General features: G+C 42.0%; 1 protein-coding gene across 1 annotated transcript in view; it reads right to left on the bottom strand.

The window, feature by feature from the left end:
- tbk1 (TANK-binding kinase 1) overlaps positions 1-21512 on the bottom strand; it is a 56538-nt gene that overhangs the window by 25114 nt on the left and 9912 nt on the right. The window contains exons 5-11 of the mRNA XM_059977585.1: positions 18059-18240; positions 14604-14764; positions 12194-12304; positions 11681-11860; positions 7003-7199; positions 4099-4157; positions 3899-3990 (exon numbers count right to left, since the gene is read on the bottom strand). Coding sequence (XP_059833568.1) covers positions 3899-3990; positions 4099-4157; positions 7003-7199; positions 11681-11860; positions 12194-12304; positions 14604-14764; positions 18059-18240 — 982 coding nt within the window. The remainder of the gene's footprint in view (positions 1-3898; positions 3991-4098; positions 4158-7002; positions 7200-11680; positions 11861-12193; positions 12305-14603; positions 14765-18058; positions 18241-21512) is intronic.

Raw genomic sequence — 21512 nt, 5'->3', positions numbered from 1 at the left:
TCAGCAAGCTCCCCCTCCCCCCATTGGGATCGCAGGTCCATGCGATCAGGAAGCCCAAGAGCCAATGACCCTCCAGGTAAGCGAATTGGCAAGAATGGAGTTCGAGGCCGCGTCACTGGCGAGTCCTGGGGTTGATACTAAAAATCGAAGCCCGAAGATTGATCAGAAGTCCGGTGGTTGAGGCCCAGTGGCCAAAGCCGTGAGTGTGAGAGTTCATTATGGAAGTCAGAGGACCAAAGTCTATAATTCTGGAAGTCCAATGGAGGCTGAAGGCAGCCTGTCCTGGGGTTAGAGGACTGTATGTATGTGAGTGAGTGGGTGGGAGGGAGGGAGGAAATGGGATGCTTTTTGCTGCTGTTGTTCTGACGACATTGTGGGCACGTTAAGTAGGCACAGGAACGAGTGGCAACACTTGCAGGCTACGTCCAACACATCCTTAGGTGTGTTGGTAGTTTTTGCAAACTTTACCTTTCACTGTATGTTTCAATGTACATATGATAAATAGATTAATCTAAATCTGAAATGTCTTTGACACTCCTGTGCAGGTGTTTTCCATTCAATCTTAACAACCAGGATTGAATACATAAACTGCAAATTGATAGGTACATTCACCACTGTCAATTGCCCCTAGGGTGTAAGTGAAGGCAGAATTACCCCCAGGGTGTGTGAAGGGCAGAATCTAGAGGGTAGTTAATATAGGTCAGTGTTTGTATAAAACAGGGTGGAGGATGGTCATCTGCACCATTTTCCCTTACCCCTCTGACGTTTCTACCCTCTCTTTTCCCTCCTTCTGTCCATCACCTTCACCCGCCACCTCTGGTTCCCCAACTCATTCACTTCGTTCCATGGTCTACCGTCTTCTCCCGTCTGATTCACTTTCCTTCAGCCCTTTGCCTTCCACACCTATCATCTCCCAGTTTACATTATTCCCCATTGTTCACCCCATCCCCCAGCATCCTGCCTGCCCCACCTCACCTGTCACCTGGTACTCCTCCACCTACTATTTTATTCTGACTTCTGCCACCTTCCTTTCCAGTGCCGATGAATGCTCTTGGCCTAAACTTTCTACTGTTCCGTTGATGCTGCCTGACCTGCTGAGCTCCTCCGGCATTTATTGTGGGGTCAGTCGTGGAGAGGGTGAGCAGCTTCAAGTTCCTGGGTGCCAACATCTCAGAGTATCTATCCTGGGACCAAAATTTTGATGGAATTATGAAGAAGGTACACCAGTGACTATACTTCATTAGGAGTTTGAGGAGATCTGGTATGTCAGCAAAGAGTCCAGCAAATTTCTACAGATGGTGGAAAGCATGCAAACTGGTTGCATCACTGCCTGGTGTGGAGGCTCCCATGCACAGGCTCGAAAGAGGCTGCAGACTCAGCCAGTTCCATCACAGGCACTAGCCTCCCTACTATCCAGGACATCTACAAAAGTCGGTTCCTCAAGAACCTGGCATCCATCTTGAAGGACTCACCTGCCTTCTCTACTACCATCACAGAGGTGGTACCAAAGACTGAAGATGCACATTCAATGTTTTAGGAACAGCTTCCTCCCCTCCACCAACAGATTTCTTAATGGTCCATAAATATTACTTCATTATTCCTCTTTTGCGCTACTTATTGTTTCTTATTGTAACTTGGCAATTTTTTATATCTTGCATTGTACTGCTACCACAAAACAACAAATTACATGACATATCAGAGATAATAAACCTAATTCTGATTTACAAAAAAACCTCCATCACTGCATTCCAGCAGTTCGCAAGCAGTTGATAGACATTACACAAGGACACGAAGGAAATGTCTGCACCAAAACCCATCGTTACCTCCTTACTTTCTCAGGTGGATGGGACAGACCCAATGACATTACTTTGAAGAGAAGCAGGGCAGTTACCTAAATGTCCTGGTTATTAACAATCCTTCAAGATATCAGTAAACCAGATTCAATCACGAGGAAATCTGCAGATGCTGGAAATTCAAACAACAACACACACAAGATGCTGGTGGAACACAGCAGGCCAGGCAGCATCTATAGGGAGAAGCACTATCGACGTTTCGGGCCGAGTCCTGACGAAGGGTCTCAGCCTGAAACGTCGACAGCGTTTCTCCCTATAGATGCTGCCTGGCCTGCTGTGTTCCACCGGCATCTTGTGTGTGTTGTTGAGTAAACCAGATTGTTTGGTTTTGCCGTATTGTTATTTTTAGCAACTTGTTCTGTGCAAATTAACAGTGACATTTCCCACATTACAATCATGATTACACATCAAAAATATTTCATTGGCTGCAAAGTGCCTCAGGACACCCTAAAAAGAACATCTAAACAGTTACTCAAAAGCAGCCCTTTTTGGCATATCACGATATGAAATACCTTCACAAATTGTGTCCAAAAATAAATCTTATCCCAGGGAATGCTCTCTTCTTGCTGCTGCCACCAGGAAGTTACAGGAGCCTCAGGACTTGCAGAACCAGATTCAGGAACAGTTGTTGCCCCTCAACCATAAGGCTCTTGAATGGGGGGGGGAGGGGAGATAAATTCACTCAACTTTGCTTGCCCCATCATTGGATTGTTCCCACAACCTATGGACTCACTTTTAAGGACTCTTCATCTCATGTTCTCGATATTTATTGCTTATTTATTTATTACTATTTATTTCCTTCTATACATGCAGAGTTTGTTGTCTTTTGCATACTGGTTGACAGCCGAAGTTGGTGTCATCTTTCATTGATTCTGTTATGGTTATTATTCTATTCTGGATTTATTGAATATGTCCATATGAAAATTAATCTCAGGGACGTACATGGTGACATATATGTACTTTGATAGTACTTTTACTTTGAACTTTATGCTCCTCACTTAAACTTGATTATATTTTGGCAATTTTACATTTGGGTGTGGAATTTTATGCTTTTTTGCTGCTGCTTATGCATGGGAGGGGGGAGTTGGGGGGGCTTTAGAGTTCTAACGTTTAACTGCTATTCACTCTCTGGGGCACACCTCTATTTTCGTGGATGTTTGTGAAGAAAAGGAATTTCAGGATGTATATTGGATACATTTCTCTGACATTAAATGTATCTAATGAAACCTATTGAATGTGGGCTGGCAATTTGGATTAATACAGCACCATTTATACTGTTCAGAAATCATACAGGGCTTCTCAGAAACATCCCCTGACAAAGTCTAACCCCAATTACAAGGTCAGTTTACTGCTTCCTTGGTCAAAGGTGGTCATAAGGAAACCAAAAAGCAGGAGACAGCAAATCATAAATACAAGATATTCTGCAGATATGGAAATCCAGAGTAACACATATAAAATGCTAGAAGAACACAGCAGGTCAGAGAGCATCTATGGAGAGTAATAAGGAGTCAATGTTTCAGGCTGAGACCAGTCATACAGCCTGGTGCTAAAATGCTTGAGGTTGGCTATTAATATAAATATTGGAGTTGTCAATGAGGCAATATACAATGCTCCGTTAAAAATAACATTTTAGAGTGCCAACATGTATTTAAGATAACAATGCTTTCAAAAATGTCATATGTTTATTATTTTGCATGCAGAAGAAAACTGACAAAAGCAAATTTTTGGCATATTTTTGTAACCGAGAATCAGAGTGGCCACGAGAACCATGGTAATTGTGATGTTATTACAGCTCGAGAGCTTGAAGTTCAATTCTATTGTGGTCTTGTACAGAGTTTGTACATTCCTCTCCAAGAACACGTGGGTTTTCTCTGGGTGCTCCAGTTTTCTTTCACAGTCCAAAAAAGGGCCAGTTAGTACATTAACTGGTCATTGTAAATTACCCTGTGTTTAGGCCGGGGTGGCTGGGTGGTGCAACTCACTGGACTAGAAGGGCCAGTTCCACTCTGCGTCTTGAAATTAATAAAATTAAACTATTTACTCACATTAACCATCGGACACCCTTCCGCACCAGTTCCTGATACTGCAGCAGCAAGGCAGCCAGCTTCCGTGTTTGGCAAACAACACCTTTAACGTTCTAGGACAGAAGATACAATATTCAGTTTGACATTTCCTCGAGGATCCTGTGCTGGTGTTGACACTTGCAGGAAATCAGTACTAAGAGTACAATGAAGACAAAGCTAACCTTTGTACAGGAGGCGTCGAGATCCAAGTCATAGCGAGGATGCAAGGTTGGAAGGCAGGCTGCAATAGAAAAGATAACTTCATATTGATGCAATCATGAATACCAATGCAGATCTGACCTTGCTTTGGATACAAGTAGGTTTTCTATAATGTTCATCCATAATGTGAATGCATAACATATATTGCAAAGACAAACATGGTCTTTTCACATTACGACAACAGGGAGGACATACAGAGCCTAAAGATGCACACTCAACATTTTAAGAACTGCTTCTTCCACTCTGGCATATAATTTCTGAATGATCCATAAACACTATCTTGTAATTCATAAGATTACCTCTCCTGATGAAGGGTTTCGGCTCGAAACGTCGTCACTACCTCCTCCCATAGATGCTGTCTGGCCTGCTGAGTTCTGCCAGCATTTGGTGTTTTTAACTATCTTGTAATTCCTCTTTTACGCTATGTATTTTATTTCTTACTGTAATTTATAGTCATTTTTATGTCTTGCTCTGTACTGCTGCCACAAACAATTTCACAACATTTGAGCGATAATAAACCTGATTCTTAATCGATTATAATGTGAATGGTACATTGGTGAACTCTATTTCCATTATATGGGCTGCACAATGGCAATAGGAACACCTGTTCAATTTGTTTAAATGTAACTTTAGCCTGAAGCTAAAATATGATTTTCTATGATAAGAGGTTTCTTAGAAATGTAATTATCACGCTATTGCAAAACTACTTGTGCAAGAAATAAATGTGCATCTAGCAGAAGAAAGGGGTCAGAGGCCAGAAGTCTGTGAGTCCAGGCCAGGAAATGGAGATTGGAGGCCAAGAGACAGCCTGTGCCGGGGTTGGAGGGTTTTCTGTGTGAGTGGGTGGGCAGGAGGATTGGAGGAAAGGGGCTTGTTTTACTTCACAAACACGAGAAAATCTGCAGACACTGGAAATTCAAGCAACACACACAAAATGCTGGAGGAACTCAGCAGGCCAGGTAGCATCTATGGAAAAGAGTAAACAGTTGACGTTTCGGACCGAGACCCTTCATCAGGAATGGGAAGGGGAAGAAGTCAGAGCAAGAAGGTGGAGGGAGGGGAGGAAGAAGTTTTACTGTTATTGTTAATGTGTTGTTGCTGATTGCCTCATTCTGCTGAATACCGTGGGTATATCAGGTTGGCACTGGCACATGTGGCAACACTAGGGAACCACCCCCAGCATGTCATGGTATTGTGCTAGCTGCTAACGCAAATGACCTACTTCACTGTTTTGAACCTAGAAAAGTCCCACGGCTGTGCACAGAGGGACGAAAGAACTAGAACGGGGTATGAGCTGGTACACTGAAGACGGATTTCCCCCATACTCCCCTGAAGATCGTAAATGGAGACAGGATTTGGATTTAGCTTTTCCTGCTAACTATAGTGACAGGCAGAACGGTTGGAAGCCTGGTGTTTGCGAGTCAGAGTCTGGGGCTGAGGACTGGAGGTTAGAGGCCTCGAGGTGGTCTGTCCTGGGTTGGAGGCCTGTGAGGGGTTTATTTGTGGGCATGCTTAGCTGGTACCAGAATAAGTGGCTACACTGGTAGGCCGCCCTCAGCATGGGCTTAAGTTTATTTTTTATTGATTTAATTTGTTCTTATTTAGAGATACAGCATTTGGGGATGTGGGAGGAAACTGGAACACCCAGAGACCACGTGGTCATGGGGAGAATGTACAAACTCGGTACAGAGCGTGGCGGGGATTGAACCCAGGTTGCTGACGCACCAACAGTGTTATTCTAACTGCTACGCTACTGTGCTGCCTGTAAATTGTGTTGGTTGTTAGCAGAAACGACACACTTGCTTTGATGTACATGTGGTAAATAAATGAATCAGAAATCATCCATTTCAGAGGTCAGTCCAGGTTCTGAAACCTCCCCGAGTTTATCAATCCAAATTACAGGCTTAAATTAAAATTAAACGCACGACTTGCATGCCCAAGTTTCTCTGACAGCCATTGCCATTGAGACAGACAAGAGCGGTATGTACGTGAGGACAGCCCATTCTGTCTGGAAATTTCATCACTCTACAACTCCCTGTTCAACTGTGCTATGAGATTACCTCCATCAGAAAGATTGCAATGGAAGTTCACAGCCACTCACTCAGGGGAAACAAGGGCCAGAAAAGAAATGTTGGTTTTGTAGGCAATGCCCACATCCTGAAGGAGACACACGAGACTGCCGATGACGGAATCTGCTGGAGGAACCTAGTGAAGTATTGAGGTTTTGACCAGAAATGTCAACAATTATGAGGGGTACAGATAGGGTAAATGCAAGCAGGCTTTTCTTCCCCCTACTGAGGTTGGATGAGCCTAGAACTAGAGGTCATGGATTAAGGGTGAAAGGTGAAATATTTAAGAGAGCTCTGAGGTAGAACTTCTTCAATCAGGAGGGTGGTGAGGGTGTGGAACGAGCTGCTAGTGGAAGTGGTGGATGTGGGATCGAATTCAACATGTAAGAGAAATTGGATAGGTACATGGATGGGAAGGCTATGGTTCAGGTGCCGGCCAATGGGACTAGGCAGAACAATGGTTCAGAACAGAGAAGATGGACTGAATAGCCTGATTTGGCACATTAGTTTTCTGTGACTGACTGTAATTCTCTTCCTCATACAATCTGCTGAGTGCCTGCAGTAGATCGCTTTTTGTACAAATCCTGAATAAAGATTCTGTTGACAGAGTTACTGATCTGAAAAGTTAATCATTTCCTTTACAGCTGCAGCCTGACTTACTGAATGTCTTGCACTTTCTACCTCCAGAATCTTGTTATTTTATATATAAATCACTAATTGTTTTCCAATCCCACTATTAAAAAGAGAAGCTACTCGAAATGTACTTCAAACCACAGCACTTTACAACATTCCACATACGTTCCTCGAAGATCAGCCCGATTACATTCACAACTTCTCTGCTGATAAGAAACAGAGGATTATCCTCAGACGTTCTGGGGAAATGTTGGGCTTGTACATTAGGATCAAGCTCGAGAGATCGGCCCTCAAACATCAGCTCCTGAAGATCGGGTGCGATGTCTGTCTGCTTATAGACCAAGTCAGAAAACACGTGGGCCCTGCAAAGGAAGAGAGAAAGTTAGTTAATTGCATGGTGGAAATCAGAAATTTACATGCAGCAGTTGTATTGTAAAATTGTGGCAATAAGCAGCATAAAATCTACTTTATAAAATCACTAAGGATTTTACAACTCACATCCTCAGTATTACTTACTGACACAACTTGCCTTCTTTGCTTGCCAGTTTTCAGTATTTTTATAGATTTTGCTGTATTTCTTTATTTTCCTGCGACTATTTGCAAGAAAATGAATCTCTTGGTAGTATAAAGTAACATATACGTACTTTGCTAATAAATTTACTTGGACTTTAATTCACTAAGCTGTTTGACTGAAGAATATGCAATATCAGATTAAGGTAAACTGTCCACCATTCAATACAATCGTGACTGACCCTGTTTTTGACTTCATCTCCATTTACCTGATTAATAACTATCAAGTTCAATTCCCCATCAGTCCAAACTCAAGTCATTACATATATTCAAATTAACCCAGTAAACCATCTCTGGATACATTTAATGACTCTTTTGGGTAGAAAACAACAAATGAATAAAACCCTCACTGGTCTTTAGAAAAGTCCACATCTACACACATGCACACCTCCAGAAGATAACCTGGTCCAGGAACACCATGGGGATTGTGAAACGGGCCCAGCAGAGATTGCATGTTCTGAGGAAGCTTAAACAAGCATCACTCCCCACTAACATCTTAACTACATTCTACTGTTACGAATGTGCCACAACTCTGAGGGGCCGAAGGGTACAAAGTAGCCCCCTCCTTTGTGAGAATCGCAAGATCGCTATTAATTCGGGTCTGGGACCCAGGAAATGAGAGAGAGACATGCCGGATCCACAAGGGTTTGGAATGTGGGTCCTGGCCTCAGCGATACAAAGCCACGGATAACGGCCATTGTCTCTTGGAGACGAAATTGTGTATTGAGTACTGTACTATTCATTGAAGCCCTCAGGGAATGACCAGAGTGGGCTGGTTGAGGGATTGCATCATCCCAACCTGATTGACATCTGAGACCCCGTGAGTAAGGATAAAAGAGGGTCTGGGGAACAACCCCTTCAAACACACCAGGAGAAACGTATGAGACCGGTGGGGACTTGTGTGTGTGTCCATCCTTGCCCGGATGACAAGTCTTCCACAGAACAGCCTCGCTAAAGGACGAATGCGGATCAAGATCGGATGAAAGGAAAAGCTGGCAAGTTTCAAAAATCTGTCTCTCTCCAACCAAAAAGCTGCAGCCTGAATGAACTGAGTGACTTTTATATTTCCATCGGATAATACATTATCCCCTAGACAACGATAGAGCTATTTCTTATTGATTATTATTATACCCGCACTTTTAGATTTAGTATTGACGATGTATATTATCTGTATGTTTGCATTGATATTATTTTTGTGTATTTTTATCAATAAATACTGTTAAAAATAGTACCATCAGACTTCAACGGACCACTCCATCTTTGCTGGTAAGTGACCCAGTTACGGGGTACGTAACACTATAGAGGAGTGGTTGAGAGTGTGCTGACCTTTTGCATCACAACCTGGTACTCCAGCTACAGTGCTGCCGACAAAAAAGCCTCACAGAGGGTGGTTAGGGGAGCAGATAAGGTCATTGGGGTCTCCCTACCTTCTGTCCAAGACCTCTTTCAGAGTCGATGGCTCCAGAAGACAAGGTACATCATTAAAGACCCCTCACACCCTCTCCATGAACTGTTTGTTCTTCTGCCATCAGGTAAACGTTACAGGAGCATCAAAACAAAAGCCACAAGGCTACTAAACAGCTTCCTCCCACAGGCAGTCAGACTGCTAAATAGCTGCTCTACTTGACTCTGCTTTGGACACTTTTAACTTGCACTGGACACTTATAACTTGATTTTAACCGACATGTGGCTGTTGTGTTTTACTATTTATTGTTGTGTTTATTATTTAGTGTTGCGTTTGTTATGTTATGATTGCACTTGCCCCTGGGAAATGCTGTCTCATTCTGCCCTGCAGAGCTGATGTATGGTTGGAATGGCAATAAAGCTTTTGAATCTTGAATCCAAATATATTCACAGCTTCTCTGCTCCCAAGAACTTCACCTGGCTGACCACTCATTCTGAGATGATGTCCCTTTCCATTGGGGGAAACACTTTCACAACATGAACCTCACAAAACACCCTTAGAAACTTGCACACTTCAATGAAATGCCATCTTCTAAATGCCAGAAAGTTTAGCCCACCCTGCTCATAATTCACAGAACAGCCAGTGAATTCTGGCATGATGTGCATGCATACGCACAACATAACCCATGTATTAGACATACTTGCGCACACGCACACAGGATCTCACAATTCTTCATTATAATTACCACATACCTGGCCATGGCTTCCTCTGAGGTCACACTGAGGTTGCAAGAGAAACAACTCACTCTTTTCTATATTAAATCTCCCTTAGCTGAAAAATCACTCCTGCACCTAGCATAATTTTATGTACATACTATCAGTCTATGCATATAAGCTAATCTTACATATATATGGCCTCTTCCAGTTACTTGTACATTGTGTTTTATAGGATTGCTTTTATAATTACATTTATTGAATTTTTTGTTTTTTTATTGTATGTGTTTTTTTAAATGCTGCATCAGATCCAGAGAAACAATCATTTTGTTCTTCTCTGCACTGGCGTACTGAAGACAGACAATAAGCAACCTTGAAACTTGATCTTGCTGTTGAAATTGCAATTCCTCCCCCTAATGGTCATGACATGGCCTTGCATTTCTTTTAAGTTTTATGTCCACTCAGTTTGTGATGTGGGGAAACTTCACAAATCATCGGTGAACACTCAGCAAGTGTTGTCAGTAAACTACAGCGTCAATAATTTGGTCCAAATCATTAAAATGAGGACGGAATCAAAAGTAATAACCTGCCCAATCATTCTCTTGCTCACTGTCTCCAGTCAAGATCAAAAATTGGGGCTTATTGTCATTCATTAGTATACACATGTAAAGGAGAATGAAATAATTGTCACTCTGGATCCAATGCAGCACAAAACACAGTAAACATAAAGAACACAATAAAAAAACAAAATCAATATAAATACATTAGATTAGCTTACATACATAGACTGATTGCACGTACATAAGCGACATTAGGTACAGGAGGATAAGGTGACTGACGTGAAATGATAAAGTGTGGACAAGTGTGAGGCTGTGGTGGACAAAACACTTGATTTTAACAAACTAGCACGTTAGCTCCCTCACACACAAACATATTTCAATGATGAGAACTTAGAATCAAATGTAATATCCTTGTTCATTGTCTCCACTTGAACATAATACTTGATTTTTAACTAACAGCGAATAAACTAACTTTAATAAACATTACGGTCTTTCACTCGCACACACACAAACACAAAATGCAACAAAGATTAGAGTTTAACAAAGAAGTTAGTATTTTTCTCAAAATAAAATCAAATCATAAGGGGATTCAGCAGCACCTATGGAGGCTGTGTAATCAGTAGCATTTGATGTTGTGAACCTCATTAAAGTGGTAAGAGTCATATCCTAAATATCAACACAAGAGATTCTGCATATTATGGCTATCTTGACACATACATACACACACATGCACACACAAAAACAAAGCTACAGGAACTCAGCAGATTAGACAGCAACCCTGCAGGGGAATTAATAGTCAATGTTTCTGCCAAGACCCTTTATCAGGACTGGACAGGAATGGGGCAGAAGTCAGAATAAGAAGGAAGGAGTATGACATAGCAGATGAGGGGTGAAATCAGGTTGGTAGGTGGGGGACAGGAGCTGAAGTAAGGAGCTGGGAGGTGATAGGTGGAAGAAGTAAAGGGCTGAAGATCTAATATGAAAGGACAGTGGGTCATGGAAGAAACTGAAGGAGGAAAGTTAGATGAGGAGAAGACAAGGGTAACTAGAATAAGGAAAATCAAGAGAAAAGGGAGGGGGAGAAGTTACCAAAAGTTTGAGAAATTAATGCTCATGCTATCAGGTTGGAGGCTAGCCAGACAGAATATGAGATGTTGCTCCTCCAACCTGAGTGTGGCCTCATCGTGGCGGTAGGGGAGGCCATGCACTGACTTGCCGGAATGGGAAAGAGAAGTCGAATTAAAATGGCAGGCCACTGAAGATACCGTCAACAGAACAAGGTGCTCAGCAAAGCAGTCCCCCATCCACTGGTTTAGAAGGACAATTTAGAAAGATAACTTCATTAATGTGAACATAAATAAGTAACTGATTATTAACTGGAGTGCAACAAAAGGAGAAATTGCCTGTTCTGATATCAACATCTATTAAGTAATCAGACAATTAGTCACTGACCCACTTACTAACGAACAAACAACGGCAAAAATATTTTTGCTTCTCCATTACACAGTTTCCAAACAAATGTTGTGAACAGAATTCTCATGTGAAGGCTTGAAGGCCTGAGATAATTGTGAGGTTTCTCACTTCAAAGTACATACGTGTTGTAGCCTTGGATGTAAATCTTGTGCAACGTGACCTGTTGCAGAGAGAAGACGTGGATCACAATTCGGTGCAGAACGTCATTGGTTTCTGCGAAGAACTGATCAAATCCCCAGCACTTCTCCTGGTCAGCCTCGAGGATATTTGCCAGGATTGGCGTCAGCAAGGACTGCAGGCCTCTGGCAGAGAAAGAGCAGCAAAATTATCCAAATTGAACACTGCCCTTCAATGTTGTGCTCACCTTTGAACCTACTTTATGGCATGCAGGCATACTTTCAGCACCAATATAGTATACCCTCAACTTACTAACCCTAATTTGTATGTCGTTGGAATGCGGGAGGAACCCGAGCACCTGGAGGAAGCACACTCGGTCACTGAGAGAAAATACGAATTCCTTACAAAGAGCAGTGGGAATTGAATCCTAACTGTGATTACTGGCACTGTAAAGCATTAGGCCGGCCACCACGATACTGTGCTGCACCATACCGAATCAGCGTCAAGAGCAGACTTACCTAGAAAGGTTGCAAGATATTGGTAACTCGCGGTGCCAAGTTATTGGTCCGTTTTCTGATTTCTGAACTCCAGATACCGTTCCAGAGGGCTTCTCAGTGATTATTCTGTACCTAAAATTGAACGGTACAATTACTTCCTCAGATAGGAAAATATTTCACAAAGTCAGGTGCTGTTAACCGTGCATGGCCAAGAGTCAGACGATTTACACCATGCCTTTAAGATCAAGTGGAGATGGAGATGTGAGCAGGAATGAGAAGAATTAGAGGAACAGATGAGGTATGATAAAAAGGCAACATGCAAAGACTACCTTTCAAAGTTCAAAGTATGTTTATTATCAAAATACGTACATGCCACCATATACTACCTTGAGATTCATTTTCTTTCATGCATTCACAGATAAAACAGAATTACAATAGAATTAATGAAAAACTATACACCAAGACTGACAACTAACATGCAAAAGAGGACAAGCTGTGCAAATATTTACATAATACTGAGAACATGAGTTGTAGAGTCCTTGAAAGTGAGCCCACAGGTTGTGGAATCTGTTCAAAGTTGAGGTGAGGCGAGTGAAAGCAAGGTTTAAGGTGATGTCCAGTTAAGTATAGTTTACCATTAGTGTGCAGTCAGTCCAGGCAAGTGAGGACTTTGAAGGGCACACAAAGAGACCTTTTGCATAGCAGGAAGCCCGAAACAATTGGCATACCAACACAAAATGAGGATACAAACAAAGGATTCCAGATAGAGACCATTACAAATTCTTAAGTACTATTGTCATTTAACATGTAGATTCGATTGGCTATTAAAACCGTTTTGTGATTGGTGACTGACCATGCAAATAAGGAAGTTGAACATACACAAGATTACCAGTTGAACAAAATCTGGATCCAACTTGTCAATTCTGTATAAAAATTGTATCTTTTTGTTCAAACTTCACAACAGTTTGGTGTTCTCCTTGTGCAGAAGTAAATAAAGTGTGATTGAGTGCGAGTTTTCAGAGTCCATTTAATCGGTGACGACATAGCAACAGAATGGCATGTTGTGGAATGGAGAAAAGAATGATTTGCCAGTGGAATTGAGATTGGAAGTAATTTCGGGGAAATGGGGGACATGGAAAGAGGAAGAGCTAATGAAGAACTTTTACACAAGGAAGGGGAGGGGTATCTTTTACTCAAAGAAACGGAGAACCAAATGGCTATCAGAAGCACTTAGTCTCCACAGCCATCTGTAGCAAAGAATTCCACAGTCTCTCTGTCTAAAGAAATTCCTCCTCTTCTCTGTTCTAAAGGGGCATCCCTCTATTCTGAGACTGTGCCCTCTGATCCCACTACACGAAAAATCCTCTCTACCTTCACTCTATCTAGGCCTTTCAATATTCAATAGGTTTGAACAAGATTCTCACTCTTTCTTCTAAACACTGAGTACAAACCCAAAGCCATCAAGCACTCCTCATATGTTAACCTTTTCATTCCTGGAATAACTCTCTGGATTCTCTCCAATGCCAGCATGTCTTTTCTGAGATGAGGATCCCAAAACTGCTCCCAATACTTTAAGTGTGATTTGACCAGAGCTTTAGCATTACTTTCTTGGGGAGGAAGGATGGAATGTCACAAGGCAAAGACATAATCAGGAAATAAAACAGTTTGGAATAAGGATATGAGCAACATAATTGGGAGATGTTGCAGTGTCCAGCACAACAGGCAGCAAAGGGAACATCAGATGAATCGAGTCTGCACACAAGTAGAGGTGGCACTAAGCAGCCTTGGCAACTGAATTGTAACATCAAGCCTCACTGCAAATTGCTTGGTTTCAGTGAATAGCCCAAGGGTGGGGATGGAAAGCAATTTGTTTTTCCTCAGATAATCAGAATAACTTTGATGTTTATTGATGACTCAAACACTCTTTGTACCCAGAATTACTCAAAGCAAAATTGGTCATGTGGCTCCACACACAACAAAGAGGTATTCATGTCTAATGCTCAATAAATCTCTCTTTCTCTAAGTTTAGAAATACACTGAAATTTTAAAAATATAAACTGCTGAAAAGAAACAACTTCAGATCACTGACTTCCACATTATTTTGCCTTTGTACTCATTTCCAGTATAACTACTTTAACGACTGCCATTTGTGATAATGATCAAGATGATCTCAGCAGACAAGCAGTTCATCAGCTTTCTCAAAGTGACTTCAGATCAGAGGCAAAACTGACCCAAAGTAGAATTTCTTATAAATTCTGATCTAAATCTCTTTTGAGAGCCTCGTTTGTACTAGTCTGCAGCACCATCCGCTCAGCACGTAACTCAGCTCCTCCACATGGAAGAGCTGGATCTTGTGATAAACACTGTTCGTTTGCCCCAATGTCCATCTGTGATACCTTTGGCAAAGCTCAAGAGGGACAGTGGAACTTACATCACTTCCTTATTCCTGCGGGGTCCTTCAAACGGTCTGAAAGGGAGGCTGCCAGTGGCTGCGTGGTAAAATGTGACTCCAATGCTCCAGAGGTCCACTGTTGCACCATACGTCTTCTGATGAGGTTTTCTCAGTACAGCTCGCTCATACATATCTGGGTGCTAATCAGATTTTATTGATCAGGTCAGATGTTTGGTGAACATAGAACTGAACAGCACAAACCCCTTCAGTGCAAGCAGTCACTGCAACCCAGCTAGTCCCATATCCCATTTCTCCATGTACCTATCCAAGTGCTTCTTTAACAATACTATTGTGCCTGCCTCAGCAGCTTCCACATACTCACCACACTCTGCATAAAAAGTTGTCCCTCAGGTCCCTTTTAAATCTTTCCCTCGTCACCTTAAACCTGTGCCCCCTCAGCTTTGGAATCCCCCACCCTGCTGAGAAGATTGTTACTGTCCACCTTAGCTAGACTGCTCATTAGTTAATAAAGCTCTAGAAAGTCACCCCTTACTCTCCCACATTCCTGGGAATAAAAACCCAGCCTGGCCAGTCTCGTCCCATAACTCAGGCCCTCTTGCCCTGGCAACATCCTCAGAAATATCTTCTGCACTCTTTCTAGTTTAACCACATCTTTCCTATAACAGGGTGATCAAAATTGCACACAGTACTCCAAGCGCAGACTCACCAATGACTTATATAGCTGCAACAACATGCCCTTTACTCAGTGCCCTGACTGATGAAGGCAAGTGTGCTAAACACCTTTCGCACCATCCTCTATGCTCAATGAACTCTGTATTAGCACTCCTGGGTCCCTCTGTTCCATTACACTCCCTCATGCCCTACCTTTCATAATACGAACCCTACACTGGTTTGACTTTCCAAAATATATTACCTCACTCTTATCTGTATTGAAACCCACCTGCCACTCCTTGGTCCATTTCCCCAACTGATCAAACCTACAACAACCTTCTTCATTATCAGCAACATCTCCTCAGTTGTGTATCATCCACTAACTCACTGATCAAGCTTTGTGCACTTGCATCCAAATCATTTCCATAAATAATAAGGGTCCCAGCACCAACACCAGTGAAACAACAAACTTCGCAACACTTAGTAGATCAGTGATAACAAACCCGACAGATCTGACCAGAAATGCACTCAACACTCCAGCTGTGGTGTGACTAATATTTTGAAAAGCTCGCTACTTTAATAACCTGTGCCCGATTAATGAAAACATTACATCCAATATGCCCTCCTCATGCCCCTATCTACTGGTCCTGACACCTTCAGAGATCATTGGATTTGGACAAGAAGGTCACTCTGCTCAACAATCCCTCGAATCCTACTTTTCACTGCATATGTTGGTCCACCCGAAGTGTATCACTTCACATTTATCAGGATTAAAGCCAACTTGTTAGTCCTTTGTCCACATTAGCAATTCTTTGAAATCGTCCTGTACCCTAAGACTACCCTCCTCACAATCAACATCAAGTTTCATGTCATCTGTGAACTTTCTCACTGCATATTGCCTCACCAACCCTTCCCTCTTTTTCCATTCCCTATCCATTCCTCCTCCTTCCCTTTCTCCCACGATCCACTCTCCTCTCCAATCAGATTCCTTCTTTTTTAGTTCTCTACCCCTTCCACCTATCAACTTCTCCCTCCATCCCTCCCTCTCCCCCCCACACCCACCTTGCCCCTGACCTGGTTTCACCTGCCATCTGCCGACTTAAATTCCCCACCCCCAACACCTTTTTATTCTGGCAACTCCCCCCTTCCTTTCCAGTCCTGAAGAAGGGTCTCGGCCAAAACATCGACTGTTTAGACCTCTCCATAGATGCTGCCCGACCTGAAGAGTTCCTCCAGCACTTTCTGTTTGTTACTACCTCACTATTCCTCTTTTCACGATATCTACTTTATTTCTTATTAGAGTACTTTATTTTTTGTCTTGCACTGTACTGCTACCACTAAAAGAACCACTTTCACAATATACTGTATGTCAGTGATATGATTCAGATTCTGTTATGAAGAGACTAGGCGTTCCATGTGATCCATAAGGCACAGCACATTGAAGCCATTCGGCCCATTGATCTTTTCTGCTGATTTATTACTCCATTTCAAGAAACATGTTATTGGCTGTAAGGTGCCGGTGTGGAGCCCATTTTTCAAATGAGTGGTGAAGGGTGGAAAAGGGAGAGACACCCTGGGTGAACTGGTGAGAAGGGGAAAGGATTACAGGGAGTTGTTCACCCAAAATTGGACAACTCAGTGCCCATACCATTGGGATATGAGATGGTGTTCCTGATAAGAAACCCAATTCTGATGCTTGACTTTTATAAGTAGTAAACATTTGATTTGCATGAATATTATAAAGGTCAAGATTACCTTATTTGTCACACACATGTTGAAACATACAGTCAATGCATTGTTTGCATCTATGGCTAACCCAGCCTGAAGATATGCTGGTGACAGCCCACAAGTGATACCAAGCTTCCAATGACAGCCTAACATGCTCCTAACCTGCAGACCTTTGAAATTTTTGTAGGAAACTGGAGAACTTGAGGAAACCCACGCAGTCACAGGAAGAACATACTCCTTACAGACAGTGGCAGGAATTGAACCCCATAATAGTGTAATGTCTTGTTATGCTGTCAGTATTTCATTCAGCAGTTCTGTAAGAGCCGTCTGTTCTGCTTTCAGCCTGTTTGGGTTATTATTGAAAATAAGGGATGATGAGGAATGTGTGCCATCCAATTAGGATAGCAGGGTTCTTCTCTTCTCTCTTTTTTTGTGTCACCATATTTTTCAATCCTTAATATTGATTTTTTTCCCTTTTGAGACATTGTGACTGTTACTTACTTCGATGTACTCTTGTTATTTTGGATAATAATAATAAAAGGATTTGAAAAAAAAAAAGAAAGGAAGGATAGTGGAACTGGGGGGAGGTTTTTGGTGACTGACACTAAGGCTGGTCTTGGGGCTTTTGTTCAGTGGGAGACAAAGGGAGAAGAGCTGGAGAGAACAGGTCGTTGGATTCGACCCGGTGTGGGACTGCGATTCAATGAAGCCAGGTACCGGGATCGATTGAGGATCGGTGAGCTCCAACTTGTGCACATTTAATTGTTTAATTAAAATGGGCCCTTTTCTTTCTGTTTTTCTTTACTGACCCTTTTAGTTAAGATTCATAAATATAATTCTTTTAATCGTATGCAGTGTACTGTTTGTTATTTCGTGGCACTGATTTGTAACAGGGTAGTGAGTTACACAGCATCCACACACACCGATGTTTGGGACAGGATCAAGCAGTCTCAATCTCACAGGTTTGGCAGGACCAGAGTGTCTTCCCCAGACCTACACAGCCAAGGAAACTATGGAGTTTCAGTAGCATCACACTAACCTCTATGCCACATTGCTGCCCAAATATTTTTAAATGAAAAGCGATTGATTCTTACCAAATACTCCTCCGTTCCATACAGTGAGACAAACTGCTCATCGTCCTCCAGCACTCGGGCAGCACCAAAGTCAGTGAGCTTGTACACGGACTGCCCGTCCTCCCCAATCACACGCATAATGTTCCCAGGTTTGATGTCCCTGTGCACTATTCCATTCTCTCGCAAATGGTTCATACCGGCCACTGTCGGGTAAGCATCAAGACCCCAGGTCAGAAGCAGAAAGAATGAAGCCGACAGTCAACACAGTACATCAGTTTAAAGAGGCTCAGCTAGGACAGAGATCCTGCAAAATGCTGAAAATCCTGTAAATTTTTATATTCCACACACCCCACCATAAGTACGCATACACCTTCCTCACTACACTGTCTCCCTGTGCTGGTGCTTTCTGGAACGATCGACTTGAAATCAATATGGCAGTTAATCTGATCAACCATTTGAGTTAGCCACCCCTACCCCCTCTATCTATTACCTCAGTTACTGCACTGCACCATAAACACCACAGTGTTCTTTTTACAATGTTGTTAAATATATGTTTTATAAAAACATACTGTTACTTATACTTATGCATATTTTATTTCACATCTGTATTTAAGTTCCAAGTTAACTTTTTATATAATTATTTATTCTTATAACTGTTGAATGCTGCTGCTTTTTGTTCCTAGTCATGCCAGCACACTGCAGCAAATTCCTAAAATATACAGATGTATACAGCGAATAAAGTTGATCCTTGAATCCCCAAGGTCCATCTTCATTCCTTACTGAGTATCTCATATCCCTACTTGTCTTCCCAAAAATTGAGGATATAATCAGTTAAGAAAGTGGGGGGGGGGTGAAAGATATAATTAGTTAAGGGGGGGGGGAATGATGTAATTAGTTAAGAGAGGTGGTTAAAGAGGAAAGCAAGATGGGTAAGGAGGGAATGAAAAGCAAAGAGCAGATAAAAGAATTGCAGTGACTTGTAGAGAGCAAGTGGTAAAAGGCAGGATGGGGTCTATCAGGGACAGAGCCTCTGGATGCACTTTACCCCATACTCAATTCAGATGAAAACAGAATTTAAACTCAGAACCCTCTGGTTCAAAGCCAGGACAGTTTACCAAATGAGCTACAGTTAATAAGACACACAAAGTGCTGAAGGAACTCAGCAGGTCAGGGAGTAACCGTGGTGGGGATTAAAGAGGCAACATTTCAGGCAGAGACCCTTCATCATTCCTGGCCTGAAACATTGACTGTTTACTCCCTGCCTAAGAGATTCAGCTTATCTTCTACAAGTTTTTAAAAACAGAACCAATCTCTCTCCACAGTTTCTCCTCAGATAGTGAAAGCAAAACTTCTCTCCTCAAATCCTAACCTCCAGCAAGGTTATATGAACCCAGGGTAAATTATAATCTTGAATAAATTAAACAATTTCACACATTTTAGGAATAAAGCTTTGTGAAACTCTGCCAAGTTTCTGGGAAGCAGAATTTTTTTAAGCAATCAAAGAAATTATAACAAACGATAAGAGACATACAAACCCCATTTCCAGAAAAGTTGGGATATTTTCCAAAATGCAATAAAAACAAAAATCTGTGAAATGTTAATTCACGTGAACCTTTATTTAACTGACAAAAGTACAAAGAAAACATTTTCAATAGTTTTACTGACCAACTTAATTGTATTTTGTAAACATACACAAATTTAGAATTTGATGGCTGCAACACACTCAACAAAAGTTGGGACAGAGTTAAAATAAGATTGAAAAGTGCACAGAATATTCAAGTAACACCGGTTTCGAAGACTCCACACTAAGCAGGCTAATTGGTAGCAGGTGAGGTATCATGACTGGGTATAAAAGTAGCATCCATCAAAGGCTCAGTCAAGCAAGGATGGGTCGTGGCTCACCCCTTTGTGCCAAAATTCGCGAGAGAATTGTTAGTCAGTTCAAAAGGAACATTTCCCAACACAAGATTGCAGAGAATTTAGGTCTTTCAACACCTTACAGTACATAATATTGTGAAAAGATTCAGAGAATTCAGAGACATCTCAGTGCGTAAAGGACAAGGTCTGAAACCACTGGTGAATGCACGTGATCTTCGAGCCCTCAGGCGACACTGCCTAAGAAACCGTCATGCTACTGTGACAATTATAGCCATCTGGGCTCGGGAGTACTTCGGAAAACCATTGTCACTTAACACAGTCCGTCGCTGCATCCAGAAATGCAAACTGAAACTGTATTACGCAAGGAGAAGCCATACATCAACTCTATGCAGAAACGCCGGCGAGTCCTCTGGGCCCGAGCTAATCTCAGATGGACTGAAAGACTGTGGAACCGTGTGCTGTGGTCAGACAAGTCCACATTTCAGCTAGTTTTCGGAAAAAACGGGCGTCGAATTCTCTGTGCCAAAGATGAAAACGACCATCCTTATTGTTATCAGCAAAAGGTGCAAAAGCCAGCATCTGTGATGGTATGGGGGCGCATCAGTGCCCACGGCATGGGTGAGTTGCATGTATGTGAAGGTACCATTGACTCTGAGGCGTATATTAGGATTTTAGAGAGACATATGTTGCCATCAAGGTGACATCTCTTCCCGGGACGTCCATGCTTATTTCAGCAGGACAATGCCTGACCACATTCTGCACCGGCTACAACAGCATAGCTTTGTAGACACAGAGTGCGTGTACTTGAGTGGCCTGCTGCCAGTCCAGATCTATCTCCTATTGAAAATGTATGGCGCATCATGAAGAGGAGAATCAGACAATGGAGACCACGGACTGTTCAGCAGCTGAAGTCTTACATCAAGCAAGAATGGATAAAATTTCCAATTGCAAATCTACTAAAATTAGTATCCTCAGTTCCAAAACAATTAAAAAGTGTTATTAAAAGGAAAGGTGATGGTAAACATGCCTCTGTCCCAACTTTTGTTGAGTGTGTTGCAGCCATCAAATTCTAAATTTATGTATATTTACAAAATACAATTAAGTTGGTAAGTAAAACTATTGAAAATCTTTTCTTTGTACTTTTGTCAGTTAAATAAAGGTTCACGTGAATTAACATATCACAGATTTTTGTTTTTATTGCATTTTGGAAAATATCTCAACTTTTCTGGAAATGGGGTTTGTAGAACTGAGTGCACAGGCACTTTGTCCTAGGGCAGAAATAGCTAATACGAGGGGAAATCATTTTAAGGTAATTGGAGGAAAGTACAAAGGAGATGTCAGAGGAAGATTTCTTTTTAAAAAAGAAAGCGGTGAGTGTGTGGAATACACTGCTTCATGCTGCCAGCAGCGGTGATAGAGGCAGATACATTAGAGACAGTTTAAGAAACTCTTAGATAGGCACATGGATGATGGAAAAATGGAGGGCTGTGTGGGAGGGAAGGGTTAGATCGATTTTGGTGTAGATTACAAGGTCAGGGTGACATTGTGGGCCGAAAGCCTGCACTGTGCTGCAATTAAAGTCTGACATTCAGAAAAA

Source organism: Hypanus sabinus, chromosome 8 (genome assembly GCF_030144855.1).
Source record: "Hypanus sabinus isolate sHypSab1 chromosome 8, sHypSab1.hap1, whole genome shotgun sequence".
NCBI lineage: Eukaryota > Metazoa > Chordata > Chondrichthyes > Myliobatiformes > Dasyatidae > Hypanus > Hypanus sabinus.
The sequence above is the reverse complement of the archived record's forward strand: the minus strand, read 5'-3'. Positions and strand labels throughout refer to the sequence as shown.